The 18,707-nt window shown below is 45.4% G+C and overlaps 2 protein-coding genes across 32 annotated transcripts in view; one reads left to right on the forward strand and one right to left on the reverse strand.

Annotated features, from left to right (window-relative positions):
- The window catches only part of ARNTL (aryl hydrocarbon receptor nuclear translocator like), a 99,345-nt gene extending 82,597 nt beyond the window's left edge, over nt 1-16,748 (forward strand). For 13 of the 18 annotated variants that reach the window (XM_042906842.1, XM_042906844.1, XM_042906845.1 and 10 more), the window contains 9 exons: nt 307-456; nt 3,075-3,321; nt 4,832-4,938; nt 6,263-6,413; nt 7,278-7,366; nt 8,877-9,000; nt 11,642-11,735; nt 15,354-15,456; nt 16,145-16,748. In XM_042906842.1, the coding sequence (XP_042762776.1) occupies nt 307-456; nt 3,075-3,321; nt 4,832-4,938; nt 6,263-6,413; nt 7,278-7,366; nt 8,877-9,000; nt 11,642-11,735; nt 15,354-15,456; nt 16,145-16,305 (1,226 nt within the window). In that variant the 3' untranslated portion in view covers nt 16,306-16,748. The remainder of the gene's footprint in view (nt 1-306; nt 457-3,074; nt 3,322-4,831; nt 4,939-6,262; nt 6,414-7,277; nt 7,367-8,876; nt 9,001-11,641; nt 11,736-15,353; nt 15,457-16,144) is intronic. The other 5 variants (XM_042906855.1, XM_042906859.1, XM_042906854.1 and 2 more) reach the window with 3 other exon arrangements.
- Nucleotides 14,002-18,707, reverse strand: part of BTBD10 (BTB domain containing 10) — an 89,424-nt gene continuing 84,718 nt past the window's right edge. For 13 of the 14 annotated variants that reach the window (XM_042906871.1, XM_042906876.1, XM_042906875.1 and 10 more), the window contains one exon: nt 16,770-18,613. In XM_042906871.1, the coding sequence (XP_042762805.1) occupies nt 18,303-18,613 (311 nt within the window). In that variant the 3' untranslated portion in view covers nt 16,770-18,302. Of the gene's footprint in view, nt 15,734-16,769; nt 18,614-18,707 lie in introns of those variants that run through there. The other variant, XR_006194045.1, reaches the window with a different exon arrangement.

The following is an 18,707-nucleotide window of genomic DNA, read 5'->3' on the forward strand; positions in this document are numbered from 1 at the left end:
TGGGGAACTTGCATTTCCCTTCTCAGTCGGAAGCTCCTGCCAGACGGGAGCCCCATGCTAGATTTCTTTTCGTCCCCAGCGCAACTCCACTTGTCCAGTGGCTGCATTCTGGGGGATCTGGAAACACTTCAGTTGACCCGCACTTACCCACGCGTCTCGTAAGGCCTGAACTGTCCTGAGGAATGTTACTCTCCCGTCACCTAAAACAGTGAGGCAGGAAAGAAGAGGCTTTCTTCCAGGTCACACTCCCCCTCCTGACAGACAATACTACTCTCGGTTTATCACATTTTGTGTATTGATTTGCAGCTGGACTTCCAGTTAAGACAGATATAACCCCTGGGCCGTCTCGATTATGTTCTGGAGCACGACGTTCTTTCTTCTGTAGGATGAAGTGTAACAGGCCTTCGGTAAAGGTTGAAGACAAGGATTTCCCCTCTACCTGCTCAAAGAAAAAAGGTAACCAATTCCACCGCTTTAAAATCCCAATACAGCTCAGGCTGGCTTTCTGCTCTGGAGTGCTCAGCGGGGCGTTGGTTCAGTGCCTTGCAGATCCCAGGACGGCGGCCAGCGTGCCACAATCCCCCCCCCCCGCCCCCCCACTGTGGGTGTAGGGCCGTTGGGGAGCAGAGGAGATTGGAAAGCCCTGGTGGGTGTCACGATGACAGAGGTTCGTGGGAGAGCTTCCTTGGTTTAAACTCTGTTTGTTCTAATGTGGTTGAGAAAAAACTCTCTGAGCCACAATCCCAGCCGCTTTATGAGCATCCTCCCAATCCACCATAACACTCTGGCTAAATTCGCCAGCGACCTTCATGTTGCGAAACACAATGGACGCTTCATTCTTCTTCCATCTTGAAGTGTCGTCTTCCCTAGGATTCCACGAATCCTTTCTTCCCATCTCCCCCATCCTCTGCCATTCTAGGCCCTCCTCCTAGGTTCTGCACTGGCTCCTCTTCTGTCCTGAGCCACCCTTGTATCTGCACTTGATCCATAGGTAATGTCCTCTACTGCTTTAGCCCACAGCGCCACTTAGATGCCAGTGACCTCCAAGTTTGTATTTCTAGCCCAGGTTTTTAGTTTGAGCTCCAGACCCACAAATTAACTTCTGAAATCTACCTGCTCCGATAGCTCAAGGGCATGTCAAACCTGATCTGTGTAAAAGTGACCGCGTGAGCTTCCCCTGACGTAAATGGCCCCACCATCACGTACTGGAAGCTGGGGAGGCACCCTCAGCTGGGTTTACTCCCTCCCTTCATCCGGTCAGTTACAAAATCCTGCCACAATGAATTCCTTCTGCAGAAGTTCTCTGAAGTATGTTTATCTACCTCCCTGTTTACCGTAACACTCAGACCCGGGCCACTCTCTGCTCTCCTCACGTCCAGCGAAGTAGGCTCCTTACACTTTCCATCTCTCCACACAGTACCCCAAATGACTCTTTTTTTTTTTATTTTAAGTTTTTATTTTTGAGAGAGCGTGAGCAAGGAAGGGGCAGGGAGACAGAGGATCCAAAGCAGGCTCTAGGCCCTGAGCTGTCAGCACAGAGTCTGGAGCAGGGCTTGAACTCCCGAATCATGAGATCATGACCTGAGCCAGAGTCAGACGCTCAACCGACTGAGCCACTCAGGCGCCCCCAAAATGATCTTTGTAAAGCGAGTCTTTTCATCAGTTTCCTGCTCCAAACTGTGCAGGGTTGCCTGCTGCTCTTGAAGAAAATTTGAGAGTCTTGAACACAACCACACACCCTCCACTCCTACCAGCACTCCTGTGTTCAGCTCTGCCGACTCCCTTTCGATGCCAACCCCCCTTTTCTATCCAGGGTCTCTCCACACTGACCCCTCTGATTGGAATGCCACCCCCCACCCCCACCAGCTTTCTTTCAGCCCAGTAGCTCAGCTGGTCCTTTAGGGATGTGCATCAGTGTCTGCCACTCACTCCCTCAGGCCGCCTTACGTCTTCCTGTCACACCCTACAGATTTTCTTTCTAGCATGTTCTTGCAGTTGCACTTGTGCCCTTATTGGTATAGTTGTTTATTTGAAATCTGTCTCCCTCACTGGACTAGAAACTCCATGATGGCACGTCTGATTGGTTTCCCAGTTTCCCAGTAACTAGCACAGACCTGATGCTTGGGAAACACCCCATAAGGATTTGTTGATGAAATTCACAGGTGTCCCGTCTTCCGTGTGTCCCAAAGTGAAAGCTTTCTCCCTCTTCTCTAAAGCATACTGTGTATTCTCTCTTCCCTGGCTCCGCGAATAGCACCAGCAGCTAATTCAATCCAAAACTGTTGGCGTTCTCTTCATTCTCTTTCATACCAAGTGTTTTGATATTCATACCAAATCTCAGCAGTTCTCAGAAACTTCTCCCACATCCTTCCCTGCCTCATCCTCACTGCGGAACCAGAGTCCAGTGGTCATCACCTCTTGGTGCATGCTTGTCTTCCTCCTGGTTCTTAGTCTCTTCCAGTTTACGTATCGTTCTGCTTCTCAGGTGTCCAAAGCACGATTTGCTTTTGCTGTTTCCCCACTTGCATACTTTTAGAAGCTCTCCACTGCCCATCTCATAAACACATTTGTTAGCAAATAGTCTAAGACCCTAGTAATCTGCCCCAATTTGCCCCTCAATCTGTGTTGTGTCTTCAGCTGGAGACAGGCTTCAGCTTTGCCCTTTCCCTTTGAACCACCCAGAGCTCTCTGTTGTCTCTTGTACAGGGCGCACCTCTGTGCCTTGGAACATTCTCAGCCTCCGCACATTCTAGTCCCTTGGCCAGTGCTCATCCTTCTTGATCCATCCACCTCCTATGTTGTTTTCCTGGGCAGCCTCCTCTCTCCGGGTAGACTTAGATACCTCTTCCTTGGTATATGGGACGGCCTTGGCATAACTGGCCCTGCTCGGCATATATGACACCAGATGATAGTTGTCTATTTCTGTGTCGTCCTCTCTCACTAGAGTCTCACTTCCGGAGAGTAAAGCTCTGTTTATTTTTCTGACTCCCTTCTGGCATCCCAGCCCACCCAAGGCTGCCCGTGTCCGCGCACACGGCGCTGTGCTGACACTGACCACGGATTTTGCTTTCTAGCAGATCGAAAGAGCTTCTGCACCATCCACAGCACAGGGTATCTGAAGAGCTGGCCGCCCACAAAGATGGGGCTGGATGAAGACAGTGAGCCAGACAACGAGGGCTGTAATCTCAGCTGCCTTGTCGCAATCGGACGACTACATTCTCACGTGGTTCCACAGCCGGTGAACGGGGAAATCAGGGTGAAGTCTATGGAATATGTGTCTCGGCACGCGATAGACGGGAAGTTTGTTTTTGTAGACCAGAGGTAAGAGTCTGTGTATTACCCTTGAACAAGAATGGTACAAGATTTTCAGCTCTGAGTGAAGCAGAGAAGACTGGGCCATCAGCTGGCTTTCTAAGAGAGAAGGAAGTGATGGGGATCTCTGCTAAAAACTGAGACCTCTCGGAATATCATCATAAATACAGAGATGTTTCCCTTTAATGTCCTTGGCATGCAGAGATGGTGAAGTAGAGTGGTTTGTCCATGGCCAGAAGAGAAATAGTAGCCATGATATATGCTATCTGAATGTATGGACTGTTCCTGGGCCACTACAGTGACTGGAATTCTGGAATGTAGGGCTTGGAGAAGATGATCTAGTCCTGAGCTGTCTGATGGAGTAGTCCTTGGCTGTGGTGATCTCATATGGCTGTTCAAGGTTTAATTTCATCAAAATGAAGTTAAAAATTCCTCAGGCTTGATGGCACTAGAGTGTGTTATGCTAAACGAAATAGGTCAGGGAAAGACAGATACCTATGATTTCACTCATGTGAAATTTAAGAAACAAGACAGATGAGCATAGGGGAAGGGAAGGAAAAAAAGAAGATAAAAGCAGAGAGGGAGGCAAACCATAAGAGACTCTTAAATACAGAGAACAAACTGAGGGGTGCCGAAGGGGTGTTGGGTGGGGGGGATGGGCTAAATGGGTGATGGGCATTAGGGAGGGCACTTTTGGGATGGGTGCTAGGGGTTATAGGTAAGTGATGAATCACTGAATTCTACTCCAAAAACTAATATTACCCTGTATGTTAACGAACTTGCATTTAAGTTACAAAAAAAAAAAAGAGTAAAGAAAAATTCCTCAGGCTCAGTAGCCATATTTCAGGTATTCAATAGCTACATGAGGCTAATGGCACAGATCTAGAACATTTCCATCGCAGAAAGCTCTGTTGGCCGCACTGATCTGGTCCAGTCTTATTTTTTACGGCTGAGGAACTGGAGCCCAGCCTGAAGACTGGCTACCTCCAATTCACAGCTTAGTGGTAATGGACCTGAGCTAAGAGCCCAGACGTCGTGTTTTCCACTGCTCTCTGCTGCCTCCTTGAGAATATTCACAGGCAGATCATTTTTCTGGCTATCAGAAATAGTCACTGTGTGTTGGAAAAGGACACCACCACTTTTCAAGGTCCTTATGGCCCCCGCCGCCATAACTTCCAATGTTTGGTCATACTGATTTAAAGAAAAAAAAAAAAAAAAGGGGGTAGTAAAATGGAAATTTGCACTGGGGTTTAGATTGCCTACCACATTTTTATCTGACTAGTTATCGTTTCTAAGCCTCCTTTCTTGGGATGATGACCCCTTTGAAAGGCTACTTGCTTTCCCTCTGTTTGTATAGCGTTGGTTAGATTCGGGTGCACCAACGAAAATACATCCATGTAGTAAGCCCTCTGAAAATCCAGCCAGCTTTGACCCTTGTTCTCACCGGTGGTAGTGGGGTTCATCCACTGCAGAGAGGCTAATTGTCTGAATTAACTTTTTCTCTAAAAAAAAATTCTAGGGCAACAGCTATTTTGGCATATTTACCGCAAGAACTTCTAGGCACATCATGTTATGAATATTTTCATCAAGATGACATAGGACATCTCGCAGAATGTCATAGGCAAGGTAAGCTGTACAAAAGGCCTTAAGTTTAAGGCGTCCCTCTTCTTCGACACTAGTCCACATAAGTGTTCCAGAGAAATCTGCCCCCAGTGATGTCAGCCAGCCTAGGAATCTCCAGGCCAGAACATCTCCGAAGAGGAGAAGCCGATGTTCCCAGGCCCTGTTTGTCTCCTTACAGAGAACCCACTGACAGCCTAGCAGTTTTGTGTACATAGGACAGTTCAATTTCTAGAAAGCATCTCTTGCCCAGAGAATTTACACGGACCCTGTAAAGATTTAGTATGGCTCCAACAGATCTGATTCTCTTTTCCATAAAATCCTGCAATGCCTCCTGTATTTTCCTCTTGACTTAGGGCACTGCCCCATGTTAGCCTCCTGAGAGAGGAACCAGTATTGACCCGTTCCTTCACTGTCCACCAGATCCTGTCCATTCACCTCAGACATGCGTTTCCAAAGAGGCCCCATTTTGCACCTCCACTGCCACAACCCGAGCTCAGCCCTTGTGCCCAGCTGACCACTGTGATAGACATCCAGCAGGCCTCTGTGTTCCCTTCTGCCCCCACTCACCTTCCATCTTTCATAGTTAGCCCATTTATGCCCCAGTCGATTGAGCTGCGTACCGTCACATCCTTGCTTAAACCTCCCGCCTTTAGACTCAAGGCCAAATACCCTTGACAGGCACTCAAGACCCTCCCCCTCCTGGCCCTGCCCCACCTCCTCAGCTTCACGCCTCACCCCTGCCTGCAGAGAGACATCTCCTCATTCCCTGCCACTCCTCAGGCACTGCTGGATTCTTCCTCCCTCGAGGCTCTGACCTCTTCTTCTGCATAGCTGCGTCTCATTCCTGTCCTGAGGGTGGGGGTCCCATCCCGTCTCCTCTTCTATCTCTGGTGCCTGGCACACGAAAGATGCTTGTTAGTTACGTAAAAGAGTAAAATGTGAATAGGTGAGTGACCTCCCTGGATTCTGCTGTCCTAAAAATGCTGTACTGCCCTCTGGCTTGATGATGGGGAAAGAACACGGGCCCTTTGGACAGGGCTTTTTCTCATTAGTGGTTCACTTCGTAGCCGATTCCGGTCAGAGGTCTATAACGCAGTCAGTTATTCCCCAGAGCCTCCATTTTGTACACTGAAAACTAGCAAGAAATTCATAAATGCCATCGAGAGGCTCTGAATCAAACCCTCAGAAACAGCCTGTTCTCCAAGTGCCAGCTCCCTTGGCTTATTAAAGAGTGATGCCATGGAGCCTGAGTGCGCTTAGGATTTGGTTACTTTAATACATGGGTCTGAGGAAACAACATTCATGGTTTCTTTTTTTTCATTTTCAGTTTTACAGACAAGAGAAAAGATTACGACTAATTGCTATAAGTTTAAAATCAAAGATGGTTCTTTCATCACGCTGCGGAGTCGATGGTTCAGTTTCATGAACCCTTGGACCAAGGAAGTAGAATACATCGTCTCAACCAACACTGTTGTTTTGTAAGTGTTTTTCCTCTTTCAGAGGCTCCCTTGCTTCAGAGATCAATGCTTTGGGCTCCTTACCTGGGCAAGGGGGGTACAGGCGACAGCCGGCATCACATCCTTTACTGCTACCTTGTTCATATCCCGTGAAGCCTCAGGATGGGCAGAAGCCAAAATTTCTCTGTTAACGACATGCTTCAGTACGCATAGCATGCAGGCCCCTGGCTTGTGGAATTGCTCCAAGAAACAGCAACATTTCCTTCCCAATAAAGCAGTTAGCTTTTGAATTCTGAAGGCCCTGCACACAGGACATCCACGGGTACTGCCATGCGGAGAAGGGGTGACAAACAGGTGCCAGCTCACAGTAGCCTTGGCTGAGGATGGGCGGGTATCCCTGCCCACCAGGCCGGTAGCCTGAGCACTGGCAGCTGGAGCGTTGCCTCAAAGGCCTGCTAGGTGAGAAGGGAAGGACCTCTTCCTTGGCAAGGACTGCACCACACCTCTCTTTCCCCGTGGTGTCCAAAGCCCCGCCTGTGGCTAGAGCTGAGTGAGGGGCTGGGGTGGGGTGCCTTGCAGACTGGCAGGAGAGGAGGCCTTGTAGCTATGGCGGCGGGCTGCCACAGTCACCATCTCTGCTGGACCGTGTCCCACACAAACTAGGAAGGCCCAGGCAGGCAGTGAGGCCAAAGGCCGGGATGATGTCCCTTGTGTTCTCAGACAGCTGAGCCACTGCTGAGACAGGAGACCTGCTGAGCCACTCAGACCCTTCGTTTTCTGGCCCGTCCAGGTCCACAGTGGACCCTGGACACCTTGGCCGAGGTGCGAGCTGCACGGTCGTGAGCAGGCCTGACTCATGTTTCCTTATTGCTGGGATGTTCACAGAGCCAACGTCCTGGAAGGCGGGGACCCAACCTTCCCGCAGCTCACAGCGTCCCCCCACAGCATGGACAGCATGCTGCCCTCTGGAGAAGGTAACTATGTCCCGCAGGGGCATCGGGGCTTGCCCATGAGTAGCTGCTTGTGGCCAGCATACCATCCCCCCAAGTATTTGGTGTCCCCAGCTACCATATTTTATGGAACGAGGGAGGCCTCAAGGGGATGAGTGCTAACGACGTGGTCATCTCATCTTCTCTGCTGAGCCTGGAAAACCCGGAGCTTATTTTGCCTTTCTTGAGGCTGCCTGCACCCTGGAAGCCCTTGAAACAGCAAAGTCCTTTCTCCTCTTGCGCTTTTCCTCTGTGTTGCGTGAAGTGCGTTTTGTTGACTGTGACTGGCTCCTGGGGTGGGAGGAGGGTGGTGTCAGCACTGGGGTATGTGCCACACCCAGTGGGGCTCCTTCCCTGGCTTGGCTCCAGCCCCTGGGTTCTGCGCTTGACTTATCCTTCCACGGGACCACCTCTGCTTGCTTGGCTGTCTTCATCCCCTACCTCTCCATCAGTGACTCCTACATCCGGTCTGTCTCCGGAGCTCTAGGTCTGTCTCTCCAACTGCCTCCTGGACAGAGCCACCAGGAGTCTCAAAGGCACCTGAAATTCGGCATCTCCAAACCGATTCTCTGCACTCCCTCATCTGGTTGGTTAAGCCAGAAACCTTGACAACTCCTTCTCGCCCATTGCATCTGAACACGAAATCCTGTCCCTTCTACTTAGGGACTTAGACTCCCATCACCCTCCCATCTGTCATCTGGATTATTGCAGATAACTTTCTAACCCTAGTCTCACTACCCGCCCGCCACCAATCCCCTTCTTCCACTATAGATCATTCTTCATGCAGTGGACTTTCCAATAACCCAATCTGAGCGCCCTTTCTGTGTCAAGTCCTTTGGCACTCCTTATCGTCCGTGGATACTGTCCAAATGCTACATGGCATCCCAGGCCTTTCCTGATCTGATTGGTACCTGTCTTCAGTCTCATCTGTCACTCCTTTATCATCTTCATGATGAGTTTCTTGGAGTCATCTCCCCAGTTTTGTCCTGCTTCAGTGGTCTTGCATAGATCAGTTGCTGTGCGTGGAATGCCTTCCCCTCCTTACCTCTCTGCCAAGCTAATTTATACTCCTCTCTCAAGACTCAGCTCAGAGTTCAACTTTTCCAGGAAGCTGCACTTGGCCCTGGATGAGTGGGGGTGCCTTGCGTTTCCCTGCCAAACTTACCACACCTTGTTTCAGCCATTGTTCTTGTCTGTCTCCCTGTTAGACAGTGAGCTCCTTGAGGGCAGAGATGCTGACTTGTGAGGCTGGCCGGCAGTACAGTGGTGGTCAGGAAACAGATGTTGAGTGCCTGAGGGGAATTAAATGCTTTGCCTTGGCTTCTAATCCTGGAAGCAAACTTGAGCTTTCTGCTGGAATGCCTTTTCCTGACAAGCTATGGCCCTGCTGTCCTCTAGGGCATAACCCTAAGGTTGAACTTCAAGTGGATCACGAGATGAACTGGTTTTAACTGATAATAGCATTTCTTCCTCGGTTCCCCTTTCCCACTCTCAGATTCCTTTGTTGTAGGTGGCCCAAAGAGGACCCACCCCACTGTTCCAGGGATTCCAGGGGGAACCAGGGCTGGGGCAGGCAAAATAGGTCGAATGATTGCTGAAGAAATCATGGAGATCCACAGGCAAGTAATATCTTCTAGTCGCTCCCTTAAACCAGTGGTTCTCAATCCAGGGCCTTTTGCCTCCCCCTCAAGGGATGTTTTGTAATGGCTGGAGACACTTTTGGTTGCCATAACTGGGTAATGTTGCTGCTAAACATGCAATGGATAGACACCAGGGATGCAGCTTGCTCAACATCCTGAAGGACATGGGACTCCCTCCCCCCCAAATTCCCCCCACCCCCAACGAAGAATTTCCCGTCCAAAATGTCAGTAGTGTCGAGAACGAAAAATCTTGCCTTAAAGAAGCAAAACCCAAACAGGCCAGAGTTAAAGGAAATTTTCTTACTACTAAGGAGCTAACAAGGACAGATGAACATGGACATTACAGGACTACAGGAGAGCGATGACAGCCGGTGACCTGGGCCTTAACAAGACATTCACTGCTTCTAGTCAAAAAGCTGCCTGGCTTTAGTAATAGAGACCAAGCATTTCAGTTAGTAATAGAAGCTCTCTTGAGGGGGCTTCTTTTCCATATGAAAGACAGCAGAAGCAATTTACCTAGGTTTGAGTTCTGGGCCTCTACTTAGCTGTGCTTAAGAGATTCACTTAACTTTTTGGTGTCTGTTGAGCTAAACCATAAAAGGGGGCAATAACTGTATCTCTCAAGGATTGCCCTAGGAGTGTGAGAGATCTCCGGGAAGTTCCTACAACAGAAACTGACAATAGTGTGTGCTCAAACACTGTTAATTACATCTAAGTCTTTAAGAGTAGTGATTGAGAGGGAAGCAGTTATAAATTCATCTGAATTTGGGGAATCAAGAGGGTAGTAACCAGGTCCTTAGGAATGCACACTTAATGGAACATAGTAGGAGAAGGGAAAAATTATTCTCTCCTGCCATGGATTTTCTCTCAGGAGAACTGAAAGCTGGTCTTGCTTTCTCATTAGCCATAGAGGAGGCTCTTATCCCAGTGGGTATAATAGTTCTGTTCCAACCCTCTGTGAATGATGGGTATGGCCCCTTGAGTCTACTTCAAGATGTGGGGCAGTGTGCAGTGATAATCAGAATCTTACCAACCACTGATAATGATGCTTGAAACCACCCAAGAACAGTAGAAAACAGTCCTTGACGTCAAGGATCTTATAATCTTTGAGAAGTCTGTTTTCTTTATGATCACACAAAAAAGGGAGAGTGCATGAGCTGAAGCAGGGAAGGGAGATTGCTAAGAATCCTAATAAATAATGCTAAGAAGTTTAGACAGGGAAAAAAAAAAATTGTAAGAGCCCATTCATTGTAGGAGGCTGAGCAGATGTCCAAAGTGTTGTGCTAATCATTATGGAAAGTTAGACTGGAATAGGAAGAGACGAAGGTGAGCATTAGTAAGTTTGGTAAGCTTACTAAGTTTTCAGTAAGCAATTAGTACCCATCTGTGTGTTCTAAGGGTGCATGGTATATAGCTGTAACCTACCTTTGAGGAGCTTATGATCCAGGAGAGAGAAAGCTTATTCACTCCCAGCTCTACAGAACGGGGCAATACAGGCCAATGGCCAGAAGGCTACTAGGCAGTGGAGGGAGGGGTACTTGGGTAACCTGCAAGTTGCATTCATCCACGTAGAAGCTAAAGGCCTGGTGGTCACACAGCAGCCACCATACTCGAGCTTCACCGCTAGGCCATGGCTTCCTTTCCTGAGGTCCTTGAGCCTGGCGAGCATATATGTGGATTTACAGTTCTAAGACTTCTTCTCTCTGTTAATCTACTATACTGAGAAACATACTAGCTGAGAGGACTCGGACCCCTTTTTCATCACCTGTTGCTTTAGAAGGCGGTGGGGACAGCTGCTGCTGCCGCTACCACTACTGCAAGGCTACTTTCTAGGTGTGGCTGAACCACCCTGGCACATTCCATTTCCTTAGAATATTCACTAGATAAAAAGTATTTGTAGGGAAGAGGATAGGTCACTTGCTGTGGGTTCTAGTCCATGGTATGCAAAAAGCTACAGGGGGAACTTCTAAGGCCCCCTCCAACTCTGAGATCTGGATACTGTAAGAAATGAAACTGGCCACTCACCTGAAACTCAACCACCTGAAATGCAAACCCTAATCCGAGGGCTTTGTCAGGGAGATGCTAGGCTCCACGGTCTGCATTCTAGATCAGGGCCTGTGGGATAAATGCAGCTTCTCGCCTGTTTTTGTATATATCATGTTTTACATGTTTGCTTCTTTGCGAGAGAGAGCTTGTGGGTGTGCCCACAAGTGGGGGAGGAGCAGAGAGAGAATGAGAGAGAGAATCCCAAGCAGGCTGCACACTGTCGGCACGTGGGGCTCCAGCTCACAACCATGAGATCATGACCTGAGTCAAAATCAAGAGCCAGACGCTTAACCGACTGAGCCACCCAGGCGCCCTAAATATAATTTTATTGGAACACAGCTACACTCACTCATTTCCATATGGTCTATGGTTGCTTTCAAGCTACAATGGCAGAAGTGGATAATTGTGACCAAGACCATATGTCCTACAGAGCCTAGAATAGTTAGTTTGATCCTTTATAGGAAAAGTTTGCCAATCCCTATTCTGGGTCTTCATCCTTCTCCTTACCCCCACCCCTCACACACCACTGAAGAAAATGAAAGACGAAATAACTAACTCCTCTTTTCTCTGACAGAATAAGAGGGTCATCGCCTTCCAGTTGTGGCTCCAGCCCATTAAATATCACAAGTACACCTCCCCCTGATGCCTCTTCTCCAGGAGGCAAAAAGGTAAGGCTGATGACTCTCAGACTAAGGCCCTTCTTGATCTGGAGAGCCTCTTCCCAAGTTGAAATACTGGGGGTGGGAGTAAATAATTAGTGATGGTTGCTGAAACAACGTGGACGCTCTTTTCCTTTTAAGTAAATGCATCTATAGGAGTTGAGGTAGAATGCATACCGGTGGAGTTAGGGAGGCTTGCTGACATCCTTAGAGGATTTATTTCATGTGAATGCAGGAAGGCAGAAAGGATGTTCTAAGGAATGGGGAGGCCACCACACTGAGGGAGTATTTCAAGAGCTCCCATGAAGAAAGCATCAGTGAGTGCCTTGCACCGAAAACTATCTAGTTCTTTACCAAGAACTGTCAAGGGAGAAAAATATCCTCAGTGTCCAGTGCAGGCACTGGAAATAGGAATACTACCAGAAGCAACTTTGGTGCTGTGGAAGCCAAACCATGCCTTTGCAGCTGCAGAATACCTGGGGGATCTGCTACCTGGGTTTCCTGTGATGTGACAGCACAAGAATTTTATGTCACCAGCCCTCATGAAGAGTTGGCTAGAAGACTGCACTATAAATAGGCTTAGAAACCACTCTTTTGTTTCCATCTTTGCCAGATAATTTACAAGTGTAGGGGCCATCTTAACTGTAAATCATACATGCATTTATAGTGCCTGATGTCAACATAGATTAGGATAATCCAAGGGCCAGCATCTTTGGACATAGATCATCCTTCTCCTATCTCCCAAAACATACAGAGAGAAAGAATATTAGTAATTTACACAGACAGGACTCCTAGAACACAAATTGTGTCAAGCGCAGGACATGGGTTTTCAAAACTGCATTCCTCAGAGGCTCAGGTTACCAGGAGCTGTGGTGCTGGCAGGTGGGATGGGGCAAGGGCAGTTGGGGGAATGGAGAGGGTAAGGGTAAGGTCGGGACTCTTGCTTCTACCAGGGCAGCTTTATTTTATACATGAATCTTCTGTAAAAACTTCTATTTGAAAATAAGTTTCCAAACCCGATAAAGGTTTGAAAGTCAATCAGTGGGTAAGAGTGGTCAATGAAAAACCCGAGCTTGAAGCCTGGCTTTGCCATGTGCTAGCTATGTGCCCTTGTATAATTATTTAGTCCTAGTTCTTGTTTTTTATTGTTTTATAACGAGGCTACTATAGGTTAGGACAGCAGGCATCTTTGCACATTAAGCCCTGTTATAAGGTAATATATGTGAAAATTCCTGGCCTTTGTTAGACTCAGAAAATAGCACCAGTGGATAAAGCCTAGGCTTGGCACATCCTCAATCCCTGCTTGCAGGTTTTGCTCTTAGGTCTGTTCTATCCCAAGATCCTCCATCCATATTGGGTCCAGCATCTCCTTAGGGTGGGCTCCCCTTCTCTGCTTCTCACTTCAACTTTTAGGCCTTTGACTTCCTGGTATTACCAAGAATCCCGCTACTCTGTTTTGAAAGGTTATCACTCCAGTAGAGTGCTTAAATATTACTCAGGGAACTTACACATTTTCTCATCTTAGTCTAACAACCGTACAGGTGACAAAATCTAAGTTCCCAAATATTAAATGCTGGGCTAATCATTTAACAAGTATAGGCCAAAACTTAAATTCAGGTCTCGACTGTTGATTCTTTTCACACCAACAACTGCAGAGATCCAGAAGTGTACTCTACATCACAATGCCCCAAGTATTTTTGAGGCATTTACGGAATTTTTTTTGGGGGGGGGGGGCGGGGGGGGCTTATAAAAATGGGAAGAAATTCTGAATAGGAGTCCTCAGCAACAGGACTTATAAGAGCAGCTTAAACAAGATGGAGTTAGAAATGACAGCAGCATTGTGCCAAAGCCATGAGAGTAAAGGTGGCCCCAGGCTTCCAGCCCTTCCCAGTCACTTTCAAATTGGGCAGGTCCAAAAATGAGCCATTCAGTTTGACAACTAGTTCATTCAGAGTCAAGCTTAAAAAGTGAGGCTCTAAGTGAACCTCCTAGGTCCAGGGAGAGTCTGGACATCCAGAGGCATAAGGTAGGTTCAGATAAAGTGGCAGCTCCCCTAAATATCATCTGCAGTCTTTTTTTTTTTTTTTTTTTGGAGGGCAGGGGAGGGGTGTTGAGGGGGGAAGGACCTTTTCAGGGGTCTCCCAAGGCCAAAACTATTTTCATAATGTAAAACTTTTTTTTTCTCCCACTGTTAATACAGGAACTGACAGCGCAAAAGCAGTGTCGGGTAAAACTGGTGCTTTTGCAAAAATCACGGCAGTGGCACCAAACTGTACTAGTAGTCATTGTATTCTTCACCACCATCAACTCACAAAAAAATAAATTTTCAAGCCGGTTTTAGAATGTCCTTAATAAGCAGTAAAAAATACCGCATAAAATCCTTGAGTCAATGTTTTCATACTGATACAACTGGGGAATGTGCATGAACTATGTACTGCCCTGGTTGCCTCAAAGGAAAGCACTTGCATGACCAAGTTATGAGCTAAACAAATTGTTTTTGTCATAGCATATGCCATTTTTACTACTGCAAACTGCGGTTATTCAGACTTGAGTATTTAGAGACATTTTCTTGAAAATGTACGTGAGTGCAAGGAAAACAACTGACAGTGTTTGTTGCCAGTGAGAAAATTTTAGCTTTCAAGCAAAGATTAGAGTTTTTGGAAAACTTGTATCTGCTACTTTGAGCTCACCAGTTTCCCGGAATTTAAAAGGTATTTCTGCTGATAGAGGTAATATTAAGGATGGTGATGTTTTGATGTATGGTGAAATGTGTCAATATTTAGATCTGCCTGACTCAGCCAGTATTTTCCAAATGACCAACGCAAAATTATCCAAAGGTACACCGATGCATTTTTATATACTAGAGTACAAGAATTTCACCGATAAGGTTTCAGATTCCACGTTGTACCTAATCTTTAAGAAACTTCCACTTGAGTCTTGATATAGAATCATCAGAATACCAAAGTTATTTGAAAAGACTATTCAAATATACCTCCCTTTTCCACCAAACAACATCTAAACAGGAGAAGAAAATGAGAATCCAGTTAAATCCAGTTAAGCCAGACATTTGATTTAAAAAAAAAAAGGACATTTCTGAACTTTTGTTGTTTTAAAAAAGCTATTTTTCATTAAAATGCTATTCAGGTTAACATATAATAGGTTTATTAATTTTAAAAATTTTTAGTTGTAACTTCGCATATAGGAAATATTGATAAATACAGCATACATAAACATATGGTCTTTGGAGTTTTCAATTTGTAATGCCACCTACTGGCAAGACTCGCAATCACTGCCTCCTTGGAAATCTAATCAGCTGCTGAGGTTTTAGTCCTTGGCCTTCAAGAATCATGTGAATAGTGTGATCCAAGGTAAACAAATGCTCTAGGGATTTTACTCGGTCTTTAAATTGCCTGTGTGGGCTGAATCATCCAGAGAAAATAATTTGGGGGAGAGGTTTATCTTACTGTGACCATTCCTAATACCTTCCTGTTTGAAATCCTCGAATAGGAAACTGAACATTTCCCCCCCTACCTTTCTCTTTTCAACATGCTTCGTTTTCTTGATGATCTTGAGTCCAATACTGATTAAAACTGTTAGTGATACAAAAACTTCACTTTTTGTTCGTAGATTTTAAATGGAGGGACTCCAGACATTCCTTCCAGTGGCCTACTACCAGGGCAGGCTCAGGAAAACCCAGGTTATCCATATTCTGATAGTTCTTCTATTCTTGGTAAGTAGCATTATTACTCGTTTCCACTGTCAGAAGCTTGCACAACATCTGGCATGAAGTCAATTTTAAGAAATGAATAAAACACACTAGTTCTAAACTAGTTTAAAATTTGTTTAAATCTTTACTTCAAAGTTCAGTTTAGTGGTTGAGTTCAGGTGGAGATTCCAGGTTTGTCCCTGGAAGTCAAAAGGAGACTCCAGCAGCCTAGAGACAGCCATTTTCCCATGTGGGCCAGAAATCTTCAGTGGGAGAGCTGCTGAAGGTTCAGAGATAAAGCCTGGAAGGATGATCAATAAGCATTTCAGAGGGTATTAAAAGTCATGAAGTGATAAAGAGTTTGTTTCTCCCATCTCACCCATCTTTTTCTCCATTTGTCTTTCCATATCTTTTTTTTCCTAAATCCCTACCTTCCTATTTGTCTTTCCTTCTGTATCTCCCTCCTTGTAACTGGTTATGTCAGAATATTAAAATGAGGTCAACTCCAATGCTTTTTATCTTTATTGCATTTTCAGCACTTTGTTTCTAAAAAGTTGGTTATTCTGAGACACAGCAAAGTTTAAAAAAAAAAAAAAAAAGGTAATGCAGCCCCAACACAGTCTTTCTCACCATTCTCCCCTTACTGTTATGTACTACTAATATTAAACATGCTTTGGGATTATGACTGACCAGTCTTCCTCTTCTCCCACAGGTGAGAACCCTCACATAGGCATAGACATGATAGAAAACGACCAAGGCTCAAGCAGTCCCAGCAATGATGAAGCAGCAATGGCCGTCATAATGAGTCTCTTGGAAGCAGATGCTGGGCTGGGAGGTCCTGTTGACTTCAGTGACTTGCCATGGCCGCTGTAAACACTACATGTTGCTTTGGCAACAGCTACAGTATCAAAGTGCATTACTGGTGGAGTTTTACAGTCTGTGAAGCTTACTGGATAAGGAGAGAACAGCTTTTATGTACTGTCCTCATAAAAGCCACCTCAGAGCCATTGATACAAGTCAATCTTACTATGTGTAACTTCAGACAAAGTGGAACTAAGCCTGCTCCAGTGTTTTCTCATCATTGATTATTGGGCTAGCTGTGGATAGCTTGCATTAATTGTATATTTTGGATTCTGTTTGTGTTGAATTTTTTAATCATCGTGCACAGAAGCATCATTGGTAGCTTTTATATGCAAATGGTCATTTCAGATGTATGGTGTTTTTACACTACAAAGAAGTCCCCCATGTGGATATTTCTTATACTAATTGTATCATAAAGCCGTTTATTCTTCCTTGTAAGAATCCTTTACTATAAATATGGGTTAAAGTATAATGTATTAGACAGTTAAATATTTTTAATAAATGTTTCCCTTGTTCTATAAATACTGTTTGTGCTACAGGGCTGGATCAACTTTCTACAGTGGGTGTTTAAGGACAAGCCACACCCATAACATTTACAGTGCCTTTCTGGCCTTCGTAACAAACGTAGGACTTACAGAATTTCCCTGTGTTAACAGCTTAGCTATACTGTTAAAATAATTCCTCCCCAAATAGTTGGCAGTTTTATGTGAGTACAATGTTACTGCTTAAACACATATTTCAAATCCTATGAAATTACAGATTCAAGAGTAGGTGTAGCAAATGGGCTTATTTCCTACAACTCCTCTCTGCTCATGGTTGTATAGCTTCACACAGTAAGTAACCCCTGACCCAAAGCATTTTTGCTTCCTTCGTGAATTGGGCCACGGAGTATTTTTTTCAAAAGAATTTGCACAAATAGTTTGCTAAGAGGAACAGCACAGTATAACGGACAAAGCACCAAACCAGTGTCAGAAATTGTCTCCGAAACCTAAGGTTCTCCTATAACCTAGTAAAGCCATCACTCTTGATGTTAGATTTGACTAGAAAATGTTCTTTTTTTTTTTTTTTTTAGCTCAAACACTGCTTTAGATTTAATAGGGAATCTAAGTGCTTCATCGCACATCAACCAAACTGGAGGTCCATGAGCTACCACTAAGACAGGAAATCTATGAGACTAAGGGATCTGGTCAAGATGGTTATAAACTTGAGAAACATTAAAACAATGGAATTTTATTTTGATGAAAAACTCGAGTTTACAATCATTTAGTAAATGAAGAGCAAACACTTCATTTTCCTATCCCATAACTCTTAAGAAAAAAAAATTAGTAAATAAATATCTGAACAGATAAAGGGTAAGGCAGACTGGATGTTCACACTTCCTGCATGTGACTCACTGTAAAAGGGCAAGAACAGCACTGGAGAGAAGATAGATAGGGGCATTGAATCTCATCCTAATCATTCAAATAAGCCCAATGATAAATACTCATTTTTTTTTTTTGCTCATCATGGGCAGCAAACTATACACATTTTACTGAAGGAATACTTTGATAGAAGCACTTATTTCAGTTATATTGTGCATCACAACTATAAAAATGGCTTGAACAGTTCCATTTAACCACCATTTATAAAGTGCAACTATGTAATATTCTACATTTTACCTGGGGTGTGATGAGTATCAATCTAAGCTGAAAAGACCCCAGCTGCCAATTTTCACCACTTCTGAAAATATCTAGATGTGTGAAAAAGGACAGTCCCCCATACAAAGAACCAATTTCACAAACCTACTGGTAAACAAATACATTTATGTAACTGGAACCTCAGGATGCTAGAGTTGTACTCATTTAAAAAACCATTCAGCTACCTTTGGTCTTTAAAAAAGCCTCCACTGCAATATCCTAAACATTGTTATGTGCATCTCACGAGGAAGAGCGTGGCCTTGTAGTGCAGAATGAGGAGAGCGCGACGTCACCGTGAAGGGTAGCATGCGATGGTTTCAAGGAACATCAGCATCACAGCATTGGATTCTGTGCATCAGGATCGAGGTCATTGTTGCCAGAAGGAGGGTGCATCGGGAGAATATCCAGCTCGTCTACTTGTGGAGTCGGGTGCATGACTACCAGCTGGTCCTGGGGAATGTCTGCGGCAGCTGCTGCAAGGTTGGTGATAGATTTGCTCTTTACACACTGAAAGTCTACATGCCGACTCTTTCCTTCTTCCTTCTCCCAAGACATTCGAATAAAGGGTCTTTGGACATAGTTGTAAATCACTTCTGGGCGGCCCCCAGGCCTTTTCTTTACTTTTTCTTTGTAGGTAGGATAACCTGGAGGAGACAAAAATTTTAAAAACTGAGGATACACACACACACCCCTGTACACTTCTCGCGAAAGTTAGCCTACAGAGGGCTTTTCTGCTGT

The sequence above is a fragment of the Panthera leo genome, chromosome D1 (assembly GCF_018350215.1).
Source record: "Panthera leo isolate Ple1 chromosome D1, P.leo_Ple1_pat1.1, whole genome shotgun sequence".
Lineage (NCBI taxonomy): Eukaryota > Metazoa > Chordata > Mammalia > Carnivora > Felidae > Panthera > Panthera leo.